Below are 21477 nucleotides of genomic sequence, written 5' to 3'. Positions count from 1 at the left end.
CCCCTAGTTGCGCCAATGACATTCATACGCTTAAAAATAATACCTGTTCAGTATTTTCTTCACCTTTTGGTCTACCAAGACCTCATTATCATTGGATTTGCATAATCTATTATTGGCAAAGAATCAAGTCAGAATCGTCCCGTAATACGCTCTGGCGTGGATTTGATATTATCTGGAAAAATAAACAAGACTTGTAAATAAAAACAAAACTGCGTGCTTTTACGGGAGGAAAAAATTTATTTCTGCGTTTCGTTTTGGTTGTCGAGAAAGTAAACTGAGGAAGTCGTATTTGATTTAATGGTAGTCTATATATTTTTTCAGTAAACACATTTGCAATTGTTGATGTAGCTGGTCTAGGTACTTCAATTCTTACTGCAATGTAAATCATAATGTGAAATGTAATCTATTGAAAATTGCATATAAAATGTAATATTAAACGGGCAGTTTGGTTACATATTTTTTATTATATTATTAAACTAGCATTGTATAAAAATGATACAATTTTTATAATATTGTCCTACGCAATATACGACACCTATTTGTTTTTAAACGGACATAATAGTGTATTTTATTTGATACTGTTTTGACTCGTTTATATTATTTTTATTATACATTCGTACAAGCAATAATTCACTGCCTTCTACTGTGACATTGCGGCAGTTTTGACTTACACCTACTTAAAAATTAAACACGCGCGGGTACCATAGGCAGTGGTCCATTTATTAAATAATAAAAAATTAATCTATCTGCCTTTTTAAATCTCTCCTCTCGTCGTCATCCGGATTCAAGGCAACCCCCCTCTATTTCCGAGATGTATACGTTATGTATGACAAAATGTTTAGTGTACTGGAAATTTCAAAATAACTTGCTACTATAGATATTTATCCTCTGTAAGGAAAATGGAGGCTTCATAGATAGGTATATTAGGGGTATATTATAGATGAAAAATGTCTTGTAGCATGCTACATTTTGTAAGGAATTTAATTAAGTTCATTTTTTTTGTTTCTGTTTCCTTAGCAATAAATAAAGCGTTATGTAAATTCGGTAAGAAAAATCAGTCAGAAAAAAATTAAGTTGTATCCAGCCCAAACCCCAAAAAATATCTATATTAAACAAAAATACCAATAATAAACAGAATATAATTCCATATTAAATCAGATAGAGAGATAATGAAGAAGTAGAATAACAAACGAACCCTACCTCACTACATTATTTTACAGAATTTTATAGTAGCATACATATTGTAATAATACCACATTCCTTGTTGTATATTAGTTTACACTGCGCACTAATGACGATCGGCATTATATGCCTTTGCACGTGGGTTCGACACATTATTATGTATTATATTTCACAGGTATGGTGTACAAAACAAGATGGAGCACTGAGATATAAAGTTCTAGAAAGTTATTGTCGAACTGTGTGCAAAACGAATTTTGGTAACAACTATTAAACGAATAATGTTCACGGCGCATTCGGATAGCAGGCTAAAAAATTGATAATATCAACAATATACAAGTTATAGGTATTACGAGGGAGCTTATTATACATAAGCACACGCAGTTTTTATAGTTTTAAAACTATTTCACAATTTTTTGGTAAATAAATAACGAATATTAAATGTATATGAACATAATATTTTAGATGATGAAAAGTCCTTTTTATACTCCCATCATCGAATGTATTATGACAACGATGATTTATTTATTTTATTTTTTGATAAATTAATTTAATAGTAGTAATAATAATATTTTTTTTAACTAATACAATATTACAGCGTGACTACAGTAATAATAGTTTGTTTATTAAATATACATGAGCATCCGTCAATATTATGTTTGCCAGTAAGAACAATAATTTACGAATAACCTTAATTATTTTACTATATCGTTGTATATTTTATTTTAATCACATAATATATTATTAAATATTTCGCATTTTTCGTACCTAATAAAATAATGTGCTTTATTATACTTATCAGAAAACTGAAATTCGGTGAATGATTTATAGGGAATACTAGCAGAGATTTAGTGGAGGGTAATTATATACAATATACGCCGTCCCTTGGGAATTTCTCACTCCACAGTGTGAGTAAAAATTTTAATCTGCTAAAATAGTGTTCAGTCTACTACGAGTCGACGACTCCTAAGAATTATTATTACATTTACTGGTCGCGATATCCAACCACCAGAAAATGTGATGAGAAGGAGTGGTGAAGGCGATTTTGACGTAAAACTTTTTGAGTGCTATACAATACACTTCAACCAACCGAATAAGTTGTTCACAGACGAACCAAGAGAAAAAATCCTTACCCTCGACGATGCGTCTAAAAAGAAATACTCTGTATATACAAGTATATTAAACGCGCCATATTTGTATCTTGTCGTGACTTTCAGTCTGCATTATGTATTTCATAGATGGGGGGCAAAAAAGTTTGTCAAAACCATTGTCGTAGTAAAAAGTCTTGAAAACTCGTGGTGAATACATTTGACCGTTTTCGATGAGAATAATTTCATATTTATTTTTATCACGGATAACAAATATTGTCGCCTAGTATAGTGTTTGACGCGCGTGTTCCCTTTGCCACCGTCATTACATTTAAACTAAGTTACATTTTTTTAGACATACGATTTTTCTAAAAAATTCTAAGACAGTCATATTTAGTATATAGTTTACATATACATATTTATTTATTTATTATTACAATACGGACAGGAAGGGAGGTAACAATTTCGATGTAATGCGTATATTAACTAAGATATGCAATGATTGTTTTAAATTAAGGGATGTGTTCTCATTAGCATTTCACATTATTATTATTTTGATTAGCGTAGTAAATTTAAGCAAATGTAAATGGTATATAAAGACTGTGAGTAAATTGAAGAAACCTTAAATCTATCTAGGACTCCTGTCCTAGGAGTTCAAAGCAGTTAATACTACAATAAATTAGTTTTTGAAGAAATCTTAAGTAATTTTATGTTTTTTGGAGGGTGTGTATATCACCCCCAGTTTTTCATTTAATTTGCATCGTCTCGTTTACATTGTGTTTTTAAATTCATCTAAATCTAGAGGTAGTTTATGATAAGTGGTTGGTGAGTTTGGACACCCTATATGCACAACAACCTGAAGGTCATTTTGTCCGGGTGCCCTAGGAATGCCCGAAATGTCCGATAGAAATCTGCTGATACCTGCCGCACTGTAGTACACATATTTTATGTATTTATATATGTACGGTGTACACACAACAATATAGTGCGCTGTATTGCGGTGCGATATTAATGTCTGCCAGTTTTTCCACGTCAAATTTACCAGTCCCCAGTGCGCTCTGTCACCGACCGAAAACCCTTTAAATGTGGCGCATTAAACAAACTCGAAAATCCACAAGACTCGTGTATAATATATAGATATATACTTAAAGAGAGAGAGAGAGAGAGAGAGTTAAGTGGGCTATATAGAGCCGTACTTTACTTACAGCAAGGTTTCCTCTTATTTTCACATTTCTTGGGACGCCGTGTTGTCGTGGCCGTCGCGTATTTTTCAACCGTAAAAACGATCGATGGTCACTTTCGCTTTTGTTGTCAACTCGTACGAATAAATATAATGTGTGATGGGGCGCATGTTAATCGGGCCGATTCTGAAAGGTACCTACTGCTATTTATGGGAGGAAATGGCCCAGCAATCCGTGTGGCTTACACAACACGTTATACGTCTAAATGTTGAGGTATTATATTATATAGTGACAGTATAATAATATGTTCCATATAATACCTTATATACCTGGGTACAATTATTATACTCGTTGTATTTTTAAGCAATATTTTAAACCGCTCTTTCAATAATTTCATCCGAAAACGTATCCTAGATAAAAGCTTTCACTAGATATTCGCTATAACTACTACCTATGTACAGTTTTGCTATGTACTTGTATCGTTATTGCCACGTTTTGAAGGTTCAATACTTGATACTAAGTCGCGTGGAAGTCTTGAGAGGTGGCCGTGTAATATTATTGTAATCCTATACGAAATAAAAAAAAAATAATACTGTTTTAGTACACTGAAAATAGTACGCTATATATAGTATTGTACTACTGGTGCGGCAGAGCCAACTGACGGGATTTTCAACCAATTTTAATAAAACAAACTGTTAAGTTTAACTGTTCATTATTTATAGCCCTCAAAACTCGTTAGTTGGCTCTGCCGCGCCCTGTATTCTAGTATTCATGGATAAATTATTTTATGCAAGTACTATTGAAAATTACCAGGCGATCATCGACGAGTTATATTATATTACACTATACCTATACCGTTATGTAATAAAGTATATTAAATTAATTTCGTCGTTAGTGTATAAATGTGCCTGTATTAATACACATAGCGACACGATAATGAACGAATTTTTAAGCGTTAAGTAGAAATGGGACGTGACTTCCTCGCCCACTGCCCCAATTTATTATTGTACGGATTTTAATGTAAGCAAATTTTTTCCCCAACTCGCGTCGTGTTCGTCATCCATAAATGCACGTATAAAAGTAAATTACATATAATACGTAGATATTTATATATAAATGTATTGAGAAAAAAAACACGCAGGCACTCAAGTCATTAGACATTTCACATTACCAGTGGCTATGGAAAATAAATTACGACTTCGTTTTCAAACGAGCCTTGACGACCGTCGATATTTAATTTTTTCAAAGAAAAGTCGTCCCCAATAGAGAATTAAACGCGCTACACACTAATCAACTTAATCGCATTAGAATTTATAAAAAACATAAGCGGGTAAGTCGTGGATGTCACTCTGCTGTATAATAGGTTACAAGTGGGTTACTGTTATAAATATAATTAAATTTGAATCCAATGATATTATATCATTGTATACGAAAAACGATTCTGAGCGGAGATGGTTTATCTTTCTAGGATATATTATAGATTATAAAACAAATTTTTTTATGATTTTCTAGCTTAAAATGATTTGCGAATTTTCGTGATTTTTACGTATGTTGTCAAAATTCAAAGTTTGAATGCTTATAAAAAAAATTCGCTCAAATGTTATGAAAACTTTACCATGTCTAGGAAAAGCTAATATAAGTATACAACCCAAATTTCAAGTTTTTACGAATGTTTTTAACCGAATTACATCAAAAAAACTCCCAAAATTAAAATGTTATAAATAGCTCAAAAATGGCTAAAATTTTCCGAAATTTAAATTATAAGAAACGAAATTTAAAATACAACAAAGAAGATCGCTGGCCATTTTTCATTTGAAGCAATATTTCTGGTAGAAAACGTCGTGTGTAATTATTTAATATTATAAAATCCTGAAATCGTACTTTTTTCTCCTTTAACCGCTTTTATTTTGAGAACTGTTTCGAAAATCGAAAAATGACCTCTCTAAAGTACCAGCTCAAGAACATTACCTTTCAGAAAAGATGCTACATTTGATACTTTTAAGCAAGTTTAGTGGGAGAAAAAGTGTTTACAGAAATGAAAAGAAAAAGAAATAGAAATAAACATCATTGTAAAATCAATACATTTCTCGCTCCGCTCAGAATCTAAAAAAATCACAGCATAATTATACACGATCGGCTTAATTCGACATTGTGATTGAATAAACATGACGTTGAATATAAATGACATAATTTACAATGATATGAAAATAACTTTTATAACTATAATACTATATCAATTATTATTAAGCAGCTATGTGGGGCTGAACTGCTGAACTATAAAATAGACCAACTGTTTCCAACCTTTTCATACCTACGAACATTTTGAAATTTTTCTCGTACCACTTGACCTAATAACCTTTTATAATATACCTTTTACTACATACTATAAATATTAAAATATGACCATTTATTGCACAAAAAGTAATATTAAATATTTATGGTAATATTTTAGTTATTATAATGATTAATAATGATCAAAGCCTAACCTTTAGGTATAGCCAGCAATCTTCTACCCAAGGCTTCGTGTTGTAAAAAATTATATTCTAAAGCCTCGCCTAAAAAAATGTTTACTGGCTCTGATAATGATTATAAATTATGATAAATAATAATGACAATATGTATACGTCATGTAAGCTTACATAGGTCAACTTATATTTAGGTACATTTTAGTTAATCAGAAAACTTCTCTACGTACTACATACAAAGTTTTCACATGCCACAGATTAGGATTAGGCAATAGGATATTATGAAGTACTGATCAAATTTATCTGTAAAAATCAAATAATTAAAAAGATTTTATAGCTATTCTATACTTTAAAAAATATAGGTTCTATATGCTAATCGTACAGTAAGCATTGATGTAGGTATATTACAAAAATCAGAAACAGGAAACGCGATTGAAATACGTACATTATACATCGAAGGAAATATATCATCAAATATTATGGGTAAATGGATTAAAAAAATCTCTCTAACTAATGAGCCGAACAATTGTTATCATATCATCGACTTTTTAGAGACTAGAAAATGCGGAAAAACGTTTTGTGTCTTTTTTTTTTTTAATAATCGACGATAAAGATTGTTACTGTAGGGACAAAAAACAAGAGTCACACATACATTTTTTAGGGAAAAATAGCATTCTGAATAAACATGTTGTTATTTTGTCCGTCGTCGTTTACGAAAAAAGAAAAAACCGTTTATTTTTCACTACACTTGAAATAGCCGTACTGGAGACCATTCGACAAAAGCCAAAACACTTAGGGTAAACACTACACGACTAACAAGTATAAAAATATATAAAAACAAAAAAGTACCGTTTTTCTACAAACGCAAACAACTTGTACATAAAAATAGGATAAAAATAACATCGCCAATTTCTGCCTACACTATATTGTAACAAATAACGGCCTTTTCAAAAACTGACATTTTACAAAGCATTTTATTATTCTTGTTTTTGTGTTATTGGTTTAGAGTCTTAGTGGTTATTGTTTCGTTTCTCAGTAAGTAACGATGTCCCTAAGTCGATGTCATTACAATTCATTTCACTACAGCCAATAATTAAACACTGTTTACTGATATTCTCGTGGTTTTGTCGTAAACTTTAAAACAGTCCAATAAACGCGTTCGAGTCTATAATTGTCTATAAGTATACTGTTGTATATTATGGTAATAAATATTATATTATAGGTACTCACATGATTAGGCAGTAATCAGTTACATTTATGACTTGTATAACTTACAATCAGTTTTGTAGTCATGAACTCTGCTAACGCCTAACACTAACTATATGCAACCACTTTTAAGTTATATTACACAGCTTCTGAAAACTAACGCACGATTCAGATCACTGCAAACAGAGTAACTCACGAATGTTTTATATCTCAATGCAAAATGTGTACTTCAGTGCCGTAGATAATTATGTAACTTAGAGCACGTGCTCTCTTCAGCGAATTTGTTTAAATTGACTTGCTTTAAAGCAAGTCTTTACCTAGCAATAAATAGTAGCAATGGTATGATAACGTTAAGTACAATTAAAATAAATCGTTACATTTAATCAATCGATTAATTGAATCAAAATGACTTGAACCACCTAACTTATGTTTGATGTATTTATTTTGAAATACGTTTGTCCGACAAAGCACCAACCCCTTCACGCCCACAAAAATAAAATTAAATAATAACAACATATTAAATTATACACTGGGTGATAATTTTTTTTATTTCCGTTCTTGGTCAACAGGTGAACACCCTGCAGCCATGCAGCACGGCAACCGGAGTGCGGTCAGCGGCCAGATGACCGTCCACGTGCTAGCCCTGTTCAGCCTGGTCATAATGCTGTCCAATCCGGTGCTGTTCGGACACTGAGGAAAGCAAACCGAGGATGACGAGGATGCGATGGCGGCGTCGCCGTCTTGTCCTGACCTCTCCTTCGAACCCCGAGCATCCATGTACCCCCGCCCACGCCGCCCTCTAGGCACGGTACGCAGCGAAATCTTACTTTTCTTCGTCAGCTCCGTGACGAGTAGAAAGTCGACCGACCAAAGTCGAACAGACGCGGACGGTGCAGTTTCTCTTCTCTAATACATATTATTATGCATTATGTTATATAACACTATAAAATATATAAACAATTCACGCGTATATATATAATACTATATTATATCCATCGTATATGGTGTTTATGACAAAAAAAAAATTAAAATTGTAAAATAATCGATTATCCGAAAACGTATCACGCGTCGATCGAACGGGCAGGTGACCATTACCGTTGTGTGGATGGGGACAGCTAGAAGACCAAATCCACTCCGGATAAATTATCGTTATTCGAGAGCGTGCGACGTCGATTTTTTCTCGACGGATTCGTCCCTAAGGGTTACTTGCACATATAATATACAATACAGAGACAATCTTTGACTGGAGATCACGCGCCTTCCGGGGAGGGGGGGGGGGGGTGAGGCGACGTGCTTGAGTTTCGCCTTAGACGATGCCCGTGTCACGGAGTACACAGCTCACTCATTCGGAGTCCACGAGATCGGACGATCGTCGATTATTCGTCGGTCTCGAAGATTCGGAATTTTGTACGAGTATACCTTTTTCGTAGTGCGATAGCAGTATTATACATATTACATCTTCGAAGGACGTGCCATTCATCGATTATCAAAAGAATGTTATCACTATTATTATTATTATAATTATATTATTATTATTCGATTGTGCTAAATGTATTTCTCTGTACTATTCTGTACCGGTATTCGGATGTAGGTATATATAATTCATAAATATAAAACAAAAATTTTCTATACTCGCAAGTAATAATTCATTGTTTTCTCTTCATCCGTTCGAAACGGAATGAAAAAATAAACACAATCACTCTCCCTCTATGTATACACGCATATACATATTATATACATAAAATATTATATATACGCACATCACGTCACATGTACATACACAAACACACTATATTCTGTCGGATCGGAGGTCAAACAATTTTTCATAGTTTTTCGTATATTATTTTTTATTACCATCGAACAAAGCGGAGGAGATATTTCTTTTATCACACCCGCGTGATTTCAGCTTTAAACACACAACGTGATACCACTACCGCCGTATTATTATTATTATTACTAAAAAACGTCGACGCGAGGTAATGAGTTTGAACGCATTTTGAGCGACTTTTTAAGATACAAAAATCCTTAATACCTCTCACGACGTGGTTTTATTTTTTCAGTTTATCAATAATAGTTAATCGGTTTGCCGAGAACGCATTTTCGCGCAAGTATATTCACACAATATCTTTACTAGGTATACTACCGTGGTTAAATTACACCGGCAATAAGCGATATGATAAATGTGTATGCGACATTGTACTCCACAGGGTAATACATTAAAATAATGATGTTTTCGAGAGTAAAACTCTTCAGAAGAGATCACTATATTTTCTTTTTCGTTTACAGAGGAAAAACATTTAATAATGTATAGACGTATAGAGGCGTCTATGAGCCATGCTACCTTCGTAACTCTAAAGTATGTAATGTCGCAACAGTTAAAATAATAAGTAATTACTGTTAATAACGCGGTCCGAAGATATTAAAATTACTACAATACTTCATTACATCTTCTACGAAGATAGTTCGCAAATTCTAACACCGCACTATCCCCGTGGCATGGTTTCAATACCGTTATATATTTCATATGTATATAATTATTATATCATATACCTACTGGTTACTACAGCAACTACTAACATTATAGTATATATTGATACCTATTACTAAGCCGTTAAAACTCCACAAATGTATACAGGGTGATTATTTTACTTTCGACGAGAACAGGTTAGACGCCGTGTACGAATTCGTTTATTATTGTTTTCCAACTTTTAAGCATAAACATTAAACGTATTTGAGTTACGAAAGTAACAGTATAGTGAATACTGCTGTAGTCGTTAAAATATAAAAGTGCTAAAATTCTAAAAACGCACCCGGACAAGGTGTGGCTTGGTTTGCGATAAAATCAATAATCGCCCTGTACATATATATATATAACCACCACGTGCACAATGTATATTATACACTCGACGTTACACGACATATAACAATAATAGGTATAATATACGTTAAAATTAAATGAACTGAAAGAATTCTATTTACGGTCGCGACTTTATATAGCAGGTATTAACTTCCCCTCCCCCACCCATCCGGATAAGTTAAGTCAGGCGTATACGTAACATCTACAACTAAAAGTCAATTACCCGATTACCGAACGGCGGAGCACGTTTTTAACAGACTTATACACAGTAGTACAATAATTATGATGATGATAGTAATAATAGCAATACACATAATATAATAAGCGTGTATTATTACAGTGATTACACTGCAGTTTAACTCACCAATGCCGTTTTTTAGCGCCGAGATCGGAAGACGTCACCGGAAAAGTCCAAATGAATAGGTTACTATCGGTTACGCAATACATTTCTTGATACATATATGTAATCCAAGTATTGTTTGATAAACAGTTTTATTTCTTACGACCTAGACGTTTTGAAAAAATTGATAACGATTTAATTTCGCGCAAAATGAATTCGCGTCCATGACATGACGTTTTAATCGTTATCAAATTATATTAACAATTGTCGCGAAACGTTTAAAACCCATTTTCCAATAATGTACGCTAACCTAAACTAATATAATATAGTATCGTTAGAATAATAATATAAATGATCCGACCAGATGTCGCCCAATTATTTATTACAAAGTGTATCACGGAGATTTACATTCTAAATGTGACAAATATTCATGAAACGCGTCCTATATATAATATACCCTTCCGACCTTACTACGCACCTTCTTCTCAACGCTTTTCACTGCCTTTCGCTCTGCACAATCACATAATATACTAGTTTTTTTCACATGTTCGGCTCTGAGAAAGCACCCGCCAGACCATTCCGGTATTTCTTTTGACGCGGTCAAATTAGGTTTTTACACCCGGTTGCAGACACGACGAAGAAATGTCAATTTTTGGCTCAGTATTGTAACTACAATATACGACTCCACAGCAGCAGCTCATATCGGACACCTGCAAAAGTAATGGTGTTGCTCTCTTTGTGAATGAATAAAAATTTAAATACACCAATTTGGAGGATACCTGTCCTAAAAGTCACTGAAATTTGTCTTGGCGCGTTATTAGCTCCACAAAAACGCAAAAATCGATTTTCAATTTCCATTTATGATTTCGGCGAACACCGCCTAAAATTATTATTAAATTTGTTACATACTGTATTTCCATGTTGCCCGCGTAGTATTGTTATATTAATATTCTGTATTCTTCTTCTTGTATACGAGAAAAGGGATGCGCAATTATATCATGAATGTTAATTTCAACAACTAGATAAAAATAACTATTTCTTCACCTGTAAAACACGCAGTCACAAGAATTGTAAATAATAAATAATATGTTTATTTAAATATATTATAATATAGTGTAAATGAAATATTTTCAAATTCTCTACTGAAATTTGATTTAAATATCTCATTCTTTCACATGAAATATGTAATAGTGTATCAATAACCTATATACGAATATACTGCTACGGTGATATGAATATTATATTTTATTTTAAACTACCTTCTTCATTTTTCTCCACTACAAGGACTTCTACTTATTTATTGAATTCTGCGCGACAGAAAATAAGAGAGCTTCATAAAAGTGATGTCACATTTTACTCACCCCCGCGCTGCACATATCTATAATAATCCTCGACGTTCGGCGACTTTCACTTCACTCTCTGGGGGCCTCGGAAACGGACGTCATTCCTTCTACCCTCGAGGCTATTAGAAAATATGAAATTCCTGCGGTCATAAATTCACATATCCTGTAAATTGAAAATACTAGCGCGTCGTCGTCGTGTATGTTTATATAGGTAGCTACTTTATACCTGTTTTATGTGTTCCCAATAAGTTCGGTCGTACTTGAATTTGGCCAAATATCGTCACACGAAAACACTGTAAACACCCGTTGTATGCGCGTATAACTTGTATAGTGAGTCAAAGGTTTTATGAAAAAGACGCCACCGCCATTGCAAACATACATGTTTTTACGCGTTTTTCATTTTTCCTCCGCATAGGCACACACACTTCGATTACTTTGCAATTTGCATAGAAACTGGAAAGCCGTCGTGGTAAAACGAGAAAACCAATTCTGTTTTCCTTTACCTGTATATTATCCCCAAAACCGCGTTACCTATATCTTATACAATCTTTATACCTAAGTTGTAAAATTTAAAACACAGATTGTGATGATCGATTTCCTTCTACGGCGCGTCGTGTCACTCACTACATCGTATACAATATTATATTTTGCAGTCTACCTATTAAAAATAATGCAGCTATTGGAGGCGCACAAGCTCGTACTGTAACATATCTTTTAACGAGTATGTTAATACGGTTGCAGAGGAGAAGTTACGTGATTTAGTGGGGAAAATGCTGTCTCGTTCCATTTATTGTCTACAGCGAATAATATGATGATGAGGAAAAAAGTTTCCGTCGGCGCAAACAACTATTATTAGGGAACGATTACTATTTTACCGTCACGCGCAAGGGCGATGGTGACTGTAATATTCAATACCGTTTATACACATATACACATACACATTACACACGGAATATTATTATCAATAGGTGCGGTATATCCATACACGGTTACAGGAAATCTCCTTCCTATTTCCTCGCCGATATCTGGCGTCCAATATAGCACGGTCAACAAACTTTAATCCAAAGAAAAGGATCCATTAAAAACTCGTACTTTTCAGATATTGTCTTATTTCAACTATTTCCTATCAATTTCAGCAGTCCTCACACTCCGTCAAACTAAAGCAGTAAGCACCCGATATCCTTTATACAAACGGGTGGTGTGTGTGTATAGTGTATGTATAAGTCGTCTATAACGCGCGATGTCTACGATTCATTCAAAATTATCACCGAAAAAAAAATAGTATCTAAAACTTCATTTATAGTACGTTTATTAATTTCAACAAGGTAATGGACAATATGTATCATATTCATATAAATATATATATATTCGATTTGTACGGAATCGTTGGTGGGTTTTATATTTTATACAATTTATCCGGTTCATTATAATTGGTACAAGTGTATAACAGACTACGTAACCTATTATATCATCAAAATAATCAACAAACGCTGGCAAAGTACAATGAGTTAGCGGTGTTTTGTTCGTACGTTATAGGCGTTCAGTTTAAATTTAAAATTAATATTTTCATTTAAAATTTAATATGATATATTTATTTAAATAATAGTAAGTACTTCAACCTTAAGAAAAAACAATGTCATATAGATATACGTTTCTGAATTAACTTATAATGTTATCATTCGTTATATATTGATATGCTATACATAACATAATCGTACATTAATTGTGTGAAAGAATAATACCTTTTAGATTTTCTATTATTTTTTGACGTTCATAATGGTCGCATGCATACATTGGAATAAGTATACCTATAAGATAAAAATACAAAGTCGAAAAACCTCAATAACAATATAACAGTATTATACAGAGATGTTTTACACAGTAGTACAGTACCAAATAAAAACCTACAGCCCTGACGACCCCTTCCTGTTTCGCCACCGACCAAAATATGTCACCCTTTACCACACCGCGTCTTCTTAACGAGGGCACACGCATGTTACGCGTAAAAATGTATCTATCTGGAAAGTTGCGGTTTCACCAACGTTAAATCCTTTAGGTTCGACAGAAAATCCTTTCCATCACTGTCTCGTGTGATTTTATTCTTTCCTTTTGAAATGTTCATAATACGTACACGCATACTACACACAAAGCGGGATCCCGTACAACCATTAGATCCGAAAAGGGGACTTATATAATGACTCTTGAAGGACGTCGGTGACAATTTGACACGTCTGACAGCCACTGTAGGTTAAAAATCCTGAAAATCCGATAAATGCCGAAGGACAAGTTATTCAATACGCGGCGAATGACCATGTTATTATTGTATGCGCGTGAAAAAGCTCGCACGATGATACGAATTAATCAACGTTACAGACCGGTAACGACCGGACTAACAAAAAAAAACTAGCAATCGATTTCAAGGACACTTCGGACGACAATATATATAATACGTATGTGTTACTTCACTACCTAGTTCAAAAACCGATCCGTGTGCTTTATGCGCGCGATTAGTCTTCGTTTTGTCTTTCGGAGTCGCGATTCGCCGCTACTGATACGACTCGCAGTGTTTTTACTGCATATATAATATATATATATATATATATATAGATAGATATGATGGCCGCGGGATACTATATAGATCGTGAGAAACCGACAAAAAAATTAAATACAATTCCAGAACTGTCCGACACGCGTCCGCGTCACGCGTCCGCGGAGAAACTTCGTGACTCGAAACATCGATAGTTCACAATAGCGTAAAAGCGACTTTTTCATTCACGAGATTTTTATTAATGTTTTTTCAGTATAGTTCGATAAAGTTATATACATGTCTTATGTATTATATATATATATATAAGGCTTACTTAATTTTTTATTATTTGTCTTTTTTCAGAATTTGTCTGCATTTTTGGATGTTTTTCTCCATTTTCCCCATCATCTTCCAGACTACGTTCACATTCATAAAAATATATTTTTATTTTCATCGTCTTCTTTTTCAGCCAAGTCTTCACCACCCCCTTCATGTAGTCGAAACTATATCTGTTGACTTTCCGATTTTTCGTTGACCAACATTATATGTATAGTGACTTTTACAACGTCCTTTTAAAGACAGTAAACAAAAATTGATTTTTAATAAAATGGAACACTCGAAACTCAATATAATAAACTAATCGACCAATTTTCTAATCGAAGATAATGGAAAAAAATATACACGGCACACGCATGTATAAGCAGAATACTCTTTTACAAAATATCGCATAACAAACTATAATATACATTTTTGAAATAATTTGTAGATATTTATTTAAAGTCTTAATAAGTTAATAATTAGTTTTAAATATATATATATACATACATAACTTCTGTAATAGTTTTTAAAATATTATTCTGCTTTAGTTTTTCCAAGACAAACGACTAAACGAGATAATATAAAGGATAAGTAAAATGTACTACGCATATTGTGCTTTATAGATATATATACCAAAGATATTGATTCGAAAAAAGTTAATAAATTTCAAAATAATAAGTTTCCACTGCAGTTTAAAAATATCACACGACTCCTTCCGTGTATGCTATTCGAAATGTTTTCGAGGATAACACCACATTATAATTAACAGTTCAATAGATGGAATACATACTTGCGATAAAATGAGGAAATCGTTTGTTTAGACATCGATCACTATCTGAAATTATATCTTTCTGTAATATACCTACCTACGATTTGATAATTTATAGGCTGATTGTACCATATTTACACGATGAATTATATTACATATGATCACCCACACCAATTGTCATTGTCATGTTTATGGAAAATTCCAGAATATCTAAAAACGTGTATAATAATCTAACTTATTTGTAATTAATTTATTAAAATATCTACACAATTTTCATTTAGATTTTTAATTTGAAGTCCGAGAAAAGGCTAACTTCAATACTTCATGATGGGGTATCGCGAGATGTATAAATCTATAGTAGGTATAGATTAAGTGATATGTGTTGTGCAATGCTTATAACAAGAGAACGGCGATTGAAATACGAAAAATTCGATTTTCACAACAAAGCAAAACGGTATAACCTCAGATTTTCGTGGAAGAGAAGTGGTAAATTGACACTCTCCCAAGGGAAAACGAGTTGTCGCGATCGAGATTTGAGAAACTATAATTTAATATATTATTGTTGCGTATACACAGCTGAAAAAGCATAGGTGCATTAGCATAATATATTTTCAATTATTATTATTGTTATTATTACTACATTGTGTAATTTATGCACTGCGATCGGAATTTAATTTCGGCTTTGGAAAAAAGGTTCGAAATTAATGTTTATTTTTTTAATTTTTTTAATTCCTTGGTGTCATATCGAGCTGAATCGTTGCGACTTTTATGGTATGAAATACATGAAATAAAATCAGTAAAAAAGTATAGCATACCTTTCAACACAAAATTAATTTTTAAAAACCAATCGACATGATTTTTAAAAATCCGTTGGTTTTGTGGTGTTGGGGGAGGACTTCCTTAGTCCTTCGTTGTAGTTTCGTTCATTTCCTATTTGAATTGACGTGCGTATCAAAGACAAATATAGTGTGTCGGGGAGAGTGACCATGGTTAGGTTAGGTTAGGTTAGGTTACATGTGACACTCAATAATACAGTAGGTATACCTTACATAGTAGTGAATACATCGAATAATAATAATATTATTAATTATTTATACGATAAAAGAAATTAAATTTTACTAATGTCGGGCTACAGAGTTATACACCGCATTGCTACCTAACTTATAATACCGCGGGCGTAGGTATATTATTTTTAATAAAATAAAATCGAAAACCATACGAACGCAAGCAAAAAACAATGAACCGCCACAAAATATTATGCAAAATTTCCGTAAAGCACAATACTTTCATAAGACCTTAACAATATCATAAGACGATTGTATTGTATAAATATATATATTATTATTATCTTACAATACATTATATTACTTATATTATATGTTGTACATACAAAAGTGTTAAATGTTTAGAATATTATTATAATAACTGTACGTTGAAAAAACATGTTTTCTTTGTAAGCATTACCTATCATTATGTCTTATCAATAGTTTCACGGACGATCACGATCTTTTTATATGACCGTAAAATTAAATATAAAACCATATTATGATATATATATTACCTTTATTACTGTTATATTGTTTTAATGGCGTTTATAGGAGCTTGTTTTTTCTTCCGATTTAACATTTCTTCATATCTATTGTACGCATTGGTAAATAAATAAATCAGTAACTATGACTCTTGATTTGATGACCAATGAAATTTTTTGTTTCACATAACAAAAGTAGCCTTCTAAAATCCCGGAATGGCTACATAATGTCATAATTGTACCTATAATAAGCCGAAAGATTTGTTCATTTCGATCGAAAATCAAAAAAATTACTTATTTGAAAAAAACCATTTTCTTGGCGGTCAATCGAACATGTAATGCGATGAGCCGAGCACTGGGGGATATAATGATGACACTCACTAAGATGACTCCATCTCGACCCAAAACATTTTCACAACTCCATGAATTAGGTACCTATCCTTAACATACACGTTGACGTTATTACATCAAGTCTGGCCCACACTATGATACACGCGTATAAATTTACGTAGGTATACCTATCTATACTTATTCTACCTATACCGATGTGTTGTAATACAGTGTGTTTCACTCAAATGGTAACACGAAATATTTCCGTTCGGTGACCTTGGATTGAATTGGGGTTTTTTCGAGGAGCTATGGAATACTAAAATACACATTTTGTGATCATTTTCGAATTTTTAATTCTTTTATTGTGCGCATGCGCAATAAAACTTCCATTTTTTCAAATAGAAACACCTATTTTCAACACCATATTTCGATAGAACTATTTTTTTTAAGCAACTTTGATACACAAACTTTTTTCCTATCTCAAAAATTGACTGAACTACAGCAACCCTAAGTTTAAACAAAAAAAATTGTTGCTAAATTTTCAATGTTCTGTATTTTGACATTTTATTATTATTTTTGGTTGGAAGCAAGATAAATGGAAGGGCAGGCGTTTATAGGTTATTTAAATAAAGTTAAACATTTTATTTTTATAATTAAATATAAATTTAATTAATTATTTCAAAATAATTCTAATTGTATTGTGAATCAGATAGCACAAAATAATTGTATTTATAACGTCTTTATCGGCTGACTAGTGAATAACACTATGTAGTTCACTACTACCTACCTTCGTTTATCTTATTAAATGGGTACCTACTACCTACCTATTTTTGATTATTAAGTTATTTCACTGAAAGTTATAAATTCATAATTAAAATTTAATTATTCAAACCAAGAATACGTTCGTATTGGATACATTTGCATTGAATTCTGGTGTTTTTTATTGTTTTATTTTAATATTTCCGCATATTTATAATTCACAAATGGCTAGTTATAGTGAAAAAATGGATATGATATTAATTTTTAATGAGTGCCATCGAAATTCTCTCCAAGCTGCACAATTATACGCCGAAAGATATCCCAATAGATATCAACCAACGCATAATTATTTTTTAAGGCTCGAAAATCAAATCCGAACTTATGGTTCATTTGGAAGTAGAGGTAATCGTCGTCAAATACCACAAGTACAGGCTGAAGTTAACGAAGAAACTGAAACACAAGTATTGGCGTATGTTCAAATTAACCCACGATCATCCATACGTCATATTGGAAATGAAGTTGGAATTAACCCACGCAAGGTACATTCAATTTAAAAAAAATTTAAACTTCGTCCCTATAAACCGGATTTAGTTCACCATCTTCGAGCGGGAGATAGTGAACGTAGATTATTATTTATTGCATGGGTACTGGTAAAAATTGAAGATAATCCTCAATTTTTAAAGTATGTTCTTTGGACCGATGAAAGTAAATTTACCAATAATGGCGTGATAAATAAACAAAATAACCGTTTTTGGGCAAGTAATAATCCACATTGGGCAATTGAAACTAATTTCCAAACAGTGTGGGGAACCAATGTGTGGTGTGGAATATTAGGAGATTCCATAATAGGGCCCTACTTTTATGACGGAACCTTAAATGGAAGAAGATATTTAGATTTTCTCTCTAACCATTTACCACCAATGTTGGAAAATGTTCCTTTAAATATTCGGGAAAACTTGTTTTTTCAACAAGATGGTGCTCCGGCACATAATGCTATTGTTGTTAGACAATACCTTGACGAGAAGTTTGGAAATAATTGGATGGGAACAAATGGACCGATAGCTTGGCCAGCGCGTTCACCGGATTTGACACCACTTGATTTTTTTCTTTGGGGTCATTTAAAAACTGTAGTTTATGCTGACCCACCAATTAACCTTCGGCATTTAAAACAAAATATCACCGAAGCATGCACAAGACTGACCAAGGAACAAATAACGGCAGCTTCTCTAGATGAAGTCAAGCGCCGCTTACAATCATGTTTACTTAACAACGGGGAAAACTTTGAACAATTTATAAGGTGATTTGTATTATTTGTAATAATATGTTTAAAAATAAAATGTTTAACTTTAAAAAAAAAAAAACTTTATTTAAATAACCTATAAACGCCTGCCCTTCCATTTATCTTGCTTCCAACCAAAAATAATAATAAAATGTCAAAATACAGAACATTGAAAATTTAGCAACAATTTTTTTTGTTTAAACTTAGGGTTGCTGTAGTTCAGTCAATTTTTGAGATAGGAAAAAAGTTTGTGTATCAAAGTTGCTTAAAAAAAATAGTTCTATCGAAATATGGTGTTGAAAATAGGTGTTTCTATTTGAAAAAATGGAAGTTTTATTGCGCATGCGCACAATAAAAGAATTAAAAATTCGAAAATGATCACAAAATGTGTATTTTAGTATTCCATAGCTCCTCGAAAAAACCCCAATTCAATCCAAGATCACCGAACGGAAATATTTCGTGTTACCATTTGAGTGAAACACACTGTATATATTAGCCATACTGATCGACCGACCGACTGCATTTAATTCTTTATCAGATTTCCGTTTATTTTTTACCTCGTTCGTACGACAATAAATTCGATTTCCTCGCGGCCGCCGACGCGTTTTCCACAATACAGTTAAACACGCGTGATTCAACCCTCCCCCCCCCCCACCATTGCCAACCACATCATAAGTACATGCGCCGCACACTGTGTCGCCGGCCAAACCGTTTATTTTTATTTTCCTTCGTTTGTTTGCCATCTCCGAAAAACGACCAGAAAAACGCGAAAAGTTTTGATCATAACTCAAAAAATAAAACATTTCCCTAGGATATCATCGTGTTCCTTCGTTCTGCATTTTGAACGTTTTATTTCATTCCGTTTCGTTTGTATGTAACAGCGACATATTATACCTTTAATAAATGTATATATATTTATTTTTTTTTCATCATTTCATTCAGGCGTTTTTATTTCTCTCATATATATGTATATATACATTACACTTTTATATATCATATACATGTTACGGTTATAAACGGATTAGGTTTTGTTCGTACCGAATATGCGTGTTCATTATCAGTCTTATTACATAATACAATAACGCACGTTATACTAAACCAATAATTCTATTGAAAATTGTTTCCATTTATGACTAAGGTATTTTCGCCGATTTGACACGTCGTCAAACAATACTGTATACGATAATCGTCGCCGGTCCGTTGTTTCTCGTAGAAACGTTCAAATTTATAATCAATATTATTATTATTATTACATTTAAATACCTACACATGTCATAATGTCATTATTTGTACACGTTGTTGTTTTTTTTATTTATTATTATTATTATTATTATTATTATCATCACCTGTTAGTGAAATATAATAAGTATTGTGTTAAATTTTTTTTCCGGCGTTTTATATACTATATAGTATTATTATAAAAATATAAAATTGTTATTATTGTTAATATGTACATATACATAGATTTAAAACATCAATACGATGACTTTGTTAAATAATTCTTGTTTCAGATTAGATTTTACAATCATTTCTAGTCAATTAATATACCTACTTGAAAATATGTTTGGAAAAAAATGTATAAAAAGGAATTCATTAAAACTTTTTATATATAGGAATAAAATATATATGTAGTGTATGTACCTACACACACTATGAAAATGCCATGACATTCGTTAGTTTCATTGCAATTATAATTCGCAGCTGAATCGGAAACTTGGGTACGAGAGTAGGACGAAATAATATCATTCACAGAATGCATGTAAGTATATGTATATATTTTTTTTATATTTATTGCATTATACACAATTATTGTAATAGTTTTTACAATAAGTATAATATATACAAAAAAACGTATATACATATACAAGACATGGAAACATAAAGAGAGAAGTCACCCAGCAGCAACACTCAGAAGTATAATTTAATATGCATATATTTTGATCATGAGGTACCAAATAGAAAAAAATGTTGAGATATAAAGCATGATGTCTAGGTTTAAAATGATTTTAGTCTATGTACAATACATTTTTGGGTATTTTATATAATATTATATAGATACATTGATACATCCGGCAGGTTTTCCATGAGCTTAGCAATCCTAACGTGACTGGGCAAATATAAAATTTAAAACAATTTAAAATATCGACCCCCATAGAAAAAATGTATTTAGTATACTCCATGTTAAAAAAATCAACATTTTTTACCAAGCCATGATAAACCCTCGCAGATAATATTACGAGTAAATAACTTAAATTAATACACCAATCACTATCTAAACTCACTTATATTTTTAGAAGAATGCACACTC

The 21477-nt window shown here is 32.4% G+C and overlaps 3 protein-coding genes across 5 annotated transcripts in view; 2 read left to right on the top strand and 1 right to left on the bottom strand.

The window, feature by feature from the left end:
• Positions 1–8119, top strand: part of LOC107165495 (zwei Ig domain protein zig-8-like) — a 233486-nt gene extending 225367 nt beyond the window's left edge. Inside the window, exon 5 of the mRNA XM_089223095.1 lies at positions 7689–8119. Coding sequence (XP_089079221.1) covers positions 7689–7813 — 125 coding nt within the window. The 3' untranslated portion in view covers positions 7814–8119. The remainder of the gene's footprint in view (positions 1–7688) is intronic.
• Positions 1–11235, bottom strand: part of LOC107165504 (uncharacterized) — a 38807-nt gene extending 27572 nt beyond the window's left edge. Inside the window, exons 1-5 of one of the 3 annotated variants that reach the window (XR_016190886.1) lie at positions 11096–11235; positions 10341–11026; positions 3769–4014; positions 3473–3709; positions 179–372 (exon numbers count right to left, since the gene is read on the bottom strand). The gene's annotated coding sequence lies outside the window, so the exon portion shown is untranslated. The other 2 variants (XM_089223100.1, XR_016190885.1) reach the window with 2 other exon arrangements.
• Positions 11236–11507: 272 nt separating this feature from the next.
• Positions 11508–21235, top strand: LOC149056550 (uncharacterized). The gene is made up of 2 exons (XM_089223103.1): positions 11508–18433; positions 18860–21235. The coding sequence occupies exons 1-2, from the start codon at positions 18115–18117 to the stop codon at positions 19189–19191; spliced, it is 651 nt and encodes a 216-aa protein (XP_089079229.1). The 5' UTR covers positions 11508–18114; the 3' UTR covers positions 19192–21235.
• Positions 21236–21477: the final 242 nt, after the last annotated feature.

Source organism: Diuraphis noxia, unplaced genomic scaffold (assembly GCF_037042655.1).
Source record: "Diuraphis noxia isolate RWA-SAM2 unplaced genomic scaffold, SU_Dnox_SAM2 contig0003, whole genome shotgun sequence".
Taxonomy (NCBI): domain Eukaryota; kingdom Metazoa; phylum Arthropoda; class Insecta; order Hemiptera; family Aphididae; genus Diuraphis; species Diuraphis noxia.
This window is presented reverse-complemented; position numbering and strand designations above follow the sequence as displayed.